The 8,852-nt window shown below is 41.8% G+C and overlaps 1 protein-coding gene across 1 annotated transcript; it reads left to right on the top strand.

Annotated features, from left to right (window-relative positions):
* Positions 1 to 3,014: 3,014 nt before the first annotated feature.
* Positions 3,015 to 6,291, top strand: tlr9 (toll-like receptor 9). The gene is made up of 2 exons (XM_061969362.2): positions 3,015 to 5,900; positions 5,988 to 6,291. The coding sequence occupies exons 1-2, from the start codon at positions 3,171 to 3,173 to the stop codon at positions 6,192 to 6,194; spliced, it is 2,937 nt and encodes a 978-aa protein (XP_061825346.2). The 5' UTR covers positions 3,015 to 3,170; the 3' UTR covers positions 6,195 to 6,291.
* The last annotated feature ends 2,561 nt before the right edge of the window (positions 6,292 to 8,852 follow it).

Below are 8,852 nucleotides of genomic sequence, written 5' to 3'. Positions count from 1 at the left end.
GTCGACGGTGGCGAACGCAGCGGACAGATCTAAAAGCACCAGGACAACATATTTACCAGAATCAGTGGACAGGAGGATATCGTTAAAACCTTTTAAAAGCGCTGACTCTGTGCTGTGGAGGGCTTTAAAACCGGACTGGAACAGCTCAGTGATACCATTATCCTCTAAGAAGGGCAACAACTGACTGTAGACAACCTTCTCTAATATTTTGGAAATGTATGGAAGATTAGAGATAGGTCTGAGGTTAGAGAGGAGAGAGGGGTCGAGGCTGGGTTTTTTAAGTAGAGGTCGTACCACTGCATGTTTAAACTCTACTGGAACTATTCCAGAAGAGAGGCTACTATTGATAATGTTAAGGACACTTGATCCAATAGTAGCAAGTACCTCCTTAAACAGGCGAGGTGGGAGGGCATCTGCAGGAGAACCAGAGGGCTTCATATGACTAACTGTGTCACTTAAAAAAGAAAAGGACACCGGCTCAAACTGATGGAAAACAGAAGAGAAATGCAGAGGAACAGAAGGGTCATATGAAGGCTGAGATAGACTGGCTCTAGTTGACATAATTTTGTCAGTGAAAAAATGGAGACAATTTTCACAGAATTCAAAAGAAGCATCAAAACCAACAGATTTGGGAGCATCAATGACAGTGTTAATAGTTTTAAACAGAACTCTGGGGTTGTTACAGTTAGAAGATATAATCTGAGATAGATATATATTCATTTCTGCTTTTACAGTCATCTGAAAGGAAAACAGGCTTTCTTTAAAAATGGCAAAGGACACATGCAGCCTGTCTTTTTTCCATTTTCTCTCTGCTCTTCTACATACGCGCCTGGCAGCCCGAGTGACGTCATTCAACCAGGGCTGAGGCGTAGCTTTAGCGCGGCGGCATTTGAAAGGCGCGATCGTGTCCAGTGTTTGTAAACAAATAGAGTTGAACCCAGAAACCAACTCTTCAGTATTCAGACATACAGAGGCTGCAGAATTATCATCACAAAGAGTCGAAAAAATAGAGGTGAACCGAGCAGGAGACGAAGAATTAAACATGCGAGAGCGTTGGGGCGGTGCGCACAATTTAACTGGACACTGCATGGGAATATCAAACAAGATCGGCATGTGATCAGAGAATACAGCGTCGCAAATGTCCAAATTAAAAACACACAAACCATACGAGAGCACTAAATCGAGTGTATGCCCGCGTTCATGTGTAGAACCACACACAGACTGTACAAAGTTAAATGAGTCGATTATATTCAGGAAGCTCCTGGAAAGCGGCTCGTCTGGACAGCAGGTGTGAATATTAAAATCACCCACAATAAGGACACGATCATATTTGGGCAGGATTTCAGCCAGAAATTCAGAAAAGTCAGTTATAAAGTCTTTGTGGTACTTGGGTGGTCGATAGATGACGGCACACAGGACGACATCAGAAAGACCCAGTTCAAACATGCACAGTTCGAAGCTTGAAAAGGAGGATTGTAGGCGGATCTGACGGCATTTAAAGTCATTTTTAAAAACGACTGCTAATCCTCCTCCTTTTCGACCGGACGGCCGTGGGGAATTAAAGTAGGAACACTCCAGAGGCAGAAGTTCATTAAGAGGGGCGGACTCACCGGCTCTCAGCCATGTCTCCGTCACACAGAGGAAGTCCAGTCCGCGGGAAGTGAAGAAATCCTTCAGGATAAACGTTTTGTTTGTCAAAGATCTTGCGTTCACAAGACCGAACCTGGCGGGGGCCAGCACGTCCAGGGCCGCAGTTAATCCGGGTGGGGCCCGACACACAGCCCGCAGGTGGCGGGAATCCACCCCGCGCCTCCGGGGGCGGGGACAGCAGGAGCGACGGCGGCAAGCTTCTTCCTCCAAACCAACGATAGGAACCAGCCAGGAGCCGATGGGATCGAGCGAGCGTGGGTGCAGGAGGAGACCGGATACCGCACCATTCCTCCTTCGGGGAGCCACGGGAAGCCGGGCCAGGAGTGCCCTAACTTTCACCAGCTGGCCGCCACGTTTACCGCGGCGCCGGAGACGCTTCCGCCGGGGGAGAGGAGCCAGGGGGCGGGAAAGGAAGGCAGGAATCCGGCCAGGTGAAAAAGCTGACTGGGACGTCGAAAAACCAACGTCGAAGTTGATCATATCAGTGGGAGAGGGGCAAAGATCCAACAGTGTTTGGCGGTCATACACAAGCAGTGAGCTGACAGGGACGAAAATAGACGCAAACAACACAAAAGCAAACAGAGCTGACAGCGAGAGACGGCAGGCCAAAGCACATACTGGCGCCATCTTGGTCGGGGGCGTGGTCATCATGGCAGATTTCATGAGAGACTACTACTACTACTACTACTTTGGGACAAATGATGATCCAGAACCTTACATTTTTAGCCTGAATATATGGAGGATGAACTACAAGTTTTAGAAGCTGGGTGATATCAGATCCAACTATACTGAAACACAAATCATTATGTAGCACTGTTGTTAAGTGCTTAACAAGTAATACAAACTATGACCATAATAAAACAATCACTTACTGCACAATGTCTGCTCTCATCGGGATGCCGACTGATGCTATTATTTTTAACCCAACATGGCCCACGAGTCAAAACAATCCCTGTACTAAATGGCATAAACAAATGGAATTGCAGTGTAATGGTGCCAGTTTGACGGGTCCTCACTTTACATGTATTGCCAATTTTGCCAGTGCAAGGTTGTAAAAGAATGGTTGAGGCTGTAAAATAAAAATCAAATAATGGCTCAAAACATCTATCTTGCCAATTTGAACATTGGCACATCGCCTTGTCCGGTTCTATCTTAATGCATATATTACTCCTAATAAAAAAGGTACGATATTTGTATAATGAGTCATTTAAAACGTATAGAAAAACAAAAATTCCGAGTACATTTACTGAACATTTACTGAATTTGATTTCATTTTTCAGGTCCCGCGGAATCTCCTCATCTTCAGTCAGCTTGTTCTATGTGTGATTACCATCAATGTCACTTTGCTCCCATGTGATTCTGATGTGAACGCCACTCGAGTGGACTGCAGCAAGATACCACTGATTTATATCCCCAGAATCACATCTACTAATGTTATCTCAATCAATATCAGTCAGACTGGAATACAACGAGTGCGGCCACAAGATTTTTTGGATATCCCAAACCTTCAAACTCTGAACATGATGGGTAATTGCCCACTGCCTTACCAGAGGATCCCAAAACATGACTCTTGTGACGTGAAGATCTCAGAAAATGCCTTAGCGAGCCTGCATAATCTGCAATATCTAAATGTGTCAGGAAACAGCCTCACCTCTATACCGCAGTTACCCAGAAGCCTTATTGTTCTTGATCTAAAAAGCAATCACATCTTTAACATTAGCGAGCCTTTAAAGACTCCACACCTACAAGAGCTCTTACTCGCCAGTAACTGTTTTTATGCAAATCCCTGCAACCACTCTGCCAGAATCAGTGAGGAGGTTTTCAAACAGCTTACTCAACTCAAAACTCTTGACTTGGTGTCTATTAATTTAACAGCTGTCCCTAAAGGACTGCCAGTTTCACTTGAGTTCCTGGATTTAGGACAAAATACAATCACAGAGATTTTGAAAGGTGCATTCGCTAATCTGACAAGTCTTAGACATTTAAATCTAGCGTGGAATTGCCAGCGCTGTGACCATACAGCAAGGCCCTGCTTTCCTTGCCCACAAAATAAGCCATTACAACTAAATCCACTGTCATTCGATGTAAAGAATAGCTCCATCACATACCTCTCTTTGAGGGGAAACTCTCTGACAACAATTCCTGAAGGCCTTTTCAGACCTTTGAACAATTTGAAAGAGTTAGATCTTTCTGACAACTTCCTGTCATATCCCATACGTAATGGTACGTTCTTCACAGATCTGACTCACCTCACTTCAATCAACTTCTTCTATAACAATGAACCATTGCATACATTTTCAAATATGACTCTCTCACCGTATATTACCAGCATGTCTAATCTACAAGAACTTAAACTGAGTGGGAATTTTTTCCATTCATTTCTATCAGACAGTCTGTGCCTGCTGTCAGAATTTAAACTTCTAAAGAGGCTGGAATTGAGAATTAACTTTATTAATTATTTTAATTTCACAGCTTTGAGACAAATGCCTTCTCTCGTATATATTGACCTCTCCCAAAACATGCTGAGTTTATCTCAATGCTGGGTATATCCCTCATGTGAGAGCTTGTCAGAGCAAGGTTGTCAGAGCCAGAACTTGTATAAATATGAATATAATGAGCCAGCCCTGACCCTATTATCTCAAGACATCTCCTCTGAAAGAGACATGATGGAATCCAATCAGTTAAGAATGCCAGAAATGTTGGAGAAAAATGAATTTAAATTTAAATTTCCAGGGGACTTTATAACTGAGTTGTGTAGCAACAGGCTGACGTTAGATCTTTCCCAAAATGACATTGTGTATTTAAATGATTCACTCTTCATCGGCATGGAAAATGTTTCTTGTTTAGACTTGTCTTTCAATTACATGAACCTGCCATTGAAAGGCAAGCAGTTTGCGAGACTGAAAAAAATGCTAGTCCTGAATTTGTCTTATAATAGACTTGATTTATATTACAAAGATGCCTTTATGGACATTAAAAACACTCTAAGGGTACTAGACCTAAGTAATAATCAGTTTCATTTCAAAATGAAGGGCATGGGTCATTACTTTGAGTTTCTTTCCAATCTGAAAATGTTGGAAGTGCTGAGTTTGGCGAACAATGCCATTGGGATGCGAATAGATACGGAGCTAAATAGCGACTCTCTTAAGTACCTCTACTTTAATGGAAATAAACTTTTCATAATGTGGGAGTCTGATAACAACAGATACACTAGCTTTTTCCAAAACCTTACAAGTCTCCTCCTTTTGGACATCTCCAACAACAAGCTGAAATACATTACATTTGATGTGTTGTGCAGTCTTCCAAGAAGTATCCAGTACCTCAAAATCAGTTACAATAAGCTAGACCGTTTTCCATGGCAAAACATTTCTGCACTCAGCAATTTAACGCACCTCGACTTGAATCACAATCACATCGACTTTTTGCCTTCTGAAGGTGTTGAATTTCCAGACCAATTTAATTTTTTAGACCTCAGTAACAACAATTTAAAGGCGATTCCCCAGGATTTTTTCAGTAAAGCCAAATCCTTGCAATACCTGCTCCTCGACCACAATCAAATTAAAGAGTTTAGCAGACAGTTTTTTCCCACCCCATTTAAAAATGGCAGTGCTCTCAAATATCTCACTCTGCATTGTAATTATTTTAGATGTGACTGTGAAACCTCCTGGTTCGCAGAATACTTGGTTACCACTCCTGTACAGATTCCTTATCTCACCACATCTGTACGATGTCAATACCCGGAATCCAAACTGGGTAAGAACGTATTGTCTATAGACCAGCGTTCATGCCAGGACATATATGGCAGTGTACCGTTTCTTGTTTGTTCCTTCTTTACTGTAGTACTTACTCTCCTGCCCTTACTTAAGCATCTCTATGGTTGGGATTTGTGGTATTGCTTGCATGTGTTTTGGGCAGGAATCAAAGGGTACTCCAAGCTGCCAGATAATGATTCCAAACACCGCTATGATGCGTTTGTGGTTTTTGACACTATTAACCTGGCAATGAGAGACTGGGTGTACAAGGAGCTATTAGTCCACCTGGAGAGCGAAGGTCCCAGAAGGTTCTGTCTCTGTTTGGAAGAAAGGGATTGGATACCTGGACTGTCATGCATTGAAAATCTACATAATGCTGTCCATAACAGTGTGAAGACAGTATTTGTGCTGTCCAGCAGTGTTACTAATCATGAGACCGTGAATGGTGTCACCCGCCAGGCATTCTTCATGGTTCAACAGCGACTTCTGGATGAAAAGGTTTTATTTTAACTATTTAATATGCAAACTGATATTTTACAAATTAACACTTCCTCACAACAAAATGAATTTCTGATTTCACTGTAGGTGGATGTAGCGGTGCTCGTGCTGTTGGATGAGATGTTTCCCAAACTGAAGTATCTTCAACTGAGGAAAAGGTTGTGCAGAAAGTCGGTGTTATCTTGGCCCAAAAACCCACATGCTCAGCCAATTTTCTGGAATGAATTAAGAATGGCACTCAAATCAGACAACCTACGATTTTATGACAACAACATGAGTGAAAGTTTTAATTAACGTTTTAGCTGCTTTTAACATCAACTTTTGCCGTTATCATATTATGACATGATTGATGTATTATTTTTACATTATACTATAAAACTTTTTACATCCATGTTCCTCTTTTGTTTGTTGTTGTTTTTTTCATTATCTCTTGAGCGGCTTCATTTTTTTCCTATCCCTGGCTATAAAAAGAAGCTGGAAAAAAAAGATGTTCACTCCTTTTTCAATTACGTCTCATGACGTACAGTACCAGTCACATTTTTGGACTGGTACTGGGGGGGAGGCGGGGATTGGTGGTAGCGGGGGTGTATATTGTAGCGTCCTGGAAGAGTTCGTGCTGCAAGGGGTTCTGGGGATTTGTTCTGTTGTGTTTATGTTGTGTTGCGGTGCGGATGTTCTCCCGAAATGTGTTTATTTTTCTTGTTTGGTGTGGGTTCACAGTGTGGCGCATATTTGTAACAGTATTAAAGTTGTTTATACGGCCACCCTCAGTGTGACCTGTATGGCTGTTGACCAAGTATGTCTTGCATCCACTTGTGTTTGTAAAAGCCGCATATAATATGTGACTGGGCCGGCACGCTGTTTGTATGGAGGAAAAGCGGATGTGACGACAGGTTGTAGAGGACGCTAAATGCAGTGCCTTTAAGATTTTCGGGAGTCTCCCGGGAAAATCGGGAGGGTTGGTAAGTATGACACACACACAACAAACACACGTCGTCGGTGCGCTCAAAAGCAAAAAAACTTTACCTTGTGTCTGGGAATATTTGAGGCATTATTGAACACTCTGAGAGTTTCGGAGTAATAAACGAGCCGTGGTTTCACGTAGTCGCCGCTAGCGTTAGCACAAAGTAGCAGTGTGAGGCGATCCACCGTCGGCTTGTGTCCAGGTAGTGCCTTCTCTTTCGCTGTAATGAAGGTTCGCATCTTTTTTGATCTCATCACAATTAAAGAGTTGCTGCAGAACAAAGCTCCCTTCGCTGATAAAATCCTCAAAGTTAAGGTGCCGCAAGCAAAATGATGAGCTAAAATCCTAGCTCAGTGGTTGATACCAACCAAACCTAACCCCCCTCCCCCCCTCTCCATATCCCACACCTTGGATTGTAAATAATGTAAATGATGTAAATAATTCAATGTATATACTCTGATGATTATCTTGTGTGATGACTGTATTATGAAGTTAGTATATATTTGATAGTATATATCTGTATCATGAATCAATTTAAGTGGACCCCGACTTAAACAAGTTGAAAAACTTATTCGGGTGTTACCATTTAGTGGTCAATTGTAAGGAATATGTACTTCACTGTGCAATCTACTAATAAAAGTTTCAATCAATCAAAATCAATCAATCAAGTATAGCTACCCGCAGCTATACAGCAAAACTGTGAGCGTTTCTGATCACACAAAGTGATCTCCAAGACAGGCTCACACTGCTCTGATCGACGCAAGGTACGTCAATTGTGGAAATAAACTCGTCAGAAGTGCCGCTAGCCTCGAAGCCGGTGTGTACAGGATGCAAACAGAAAGTGACATAAGGGACTCGCCTCTTCAAAATGGCTGTGGAAGTGGCCAGGAAGTATGGTCATCAAAATGGCAGCCCTATAGGGCTTTCCAGCGCCACACAAAATGGATGAAATAAAAATATATATATTTTATTGAATTTTACAGTTAAAATCACATTTGACAGTCATACTTTGCTCACACAGACCCTTAATACAGGCACACATCCACTCATACACACTCACATGCACACTTGAGGAGAGAGGTGCACTTGGACTTTAACAACTCAAGGTTTACAGTATAGACATTATTATAAAAAGCTATTGTATATATCCATCCATCCTGCTCTGGCTCAGGATCAGCAGGCTATCCAGACCATAGCAAGATGGATGAAAATTCCTCTGCATCAAGGATCCTCAGGAAGTGATCACTAGATCACCTCCCGAGGACCTCTCCACCGTTCACACTTAAAGGCCTACTGAAACCCACTACTACCGACCGCCCAGTCTGATAGTTTATATATCAATGATGAAATCTTAACATTGCAACAGAGGTGGGACCAAGTCATTGCTTTGCAAGTCACAAGTAAGTCTCAAGTCTTTACCCTCAAGTCTCGAGTCAAGTCCCGAGTCAAGACAGGGCAAGTCCGAGTCAAGTCCAAAGTCAAGACTGGAAAGTCTCAAGTCAAGTCCCAAGTCCTGCATTTTGAGTTTCGAGTCCTTTCAAGTCATTTAACCACAGACTAATATATTTACACAGATTGTGTATGCTTTTAAAACGCTGTATTTATTTATTAAAACAAGTGCATTTGAAATTGCAGGGAAAAAGATAGTGCTGACATTGCACTTCAAAATAGCACTATTAACCAGTCATTTTAAACATGTAACTCATTCCTTTACAGAATAAACACATTTGAAAAAAAAACAAGTGCAACTTTACTTATTTGCACAAAAGTGTTAACATTGTATTTTCATGGCATATTGCATTGTAACTAGTTCCACAGCAGTTTCTATCCTGTTCTTACCTTATCTCATTGATCTCATCTCATACTGTATGTGTGTTTATGTGTGCGTACACATGAAAAACATAACAAATATATGAACATAACAATGAACAGAGTTGTACTTTTTAGATGTCAGGACCCTATGCAATATGTACACATATTCTTAATAT

Source organism: Nerophis lumbriciformis, linkage group LG01 (genome assembly GCF_033978685.3).
Source record: "Nerophis lumbriciformis linkage group LG01, RoL_Nlum_v2.1, whole genome shotgun sequence".
In the NCBI taxonomy this organism is placed as follows: Eukaryota; Metazoa; Chordata; class Actinopteri; order Syngnathiformes; family Syngnathidae; genus Nerophis; species Nerophis lumbriciformis.
The sequence above is the reverse complement of the archived record's forward strand: the minus strand, read 5'-3'. Positions and strand labels throughout refer to the sequence as shown.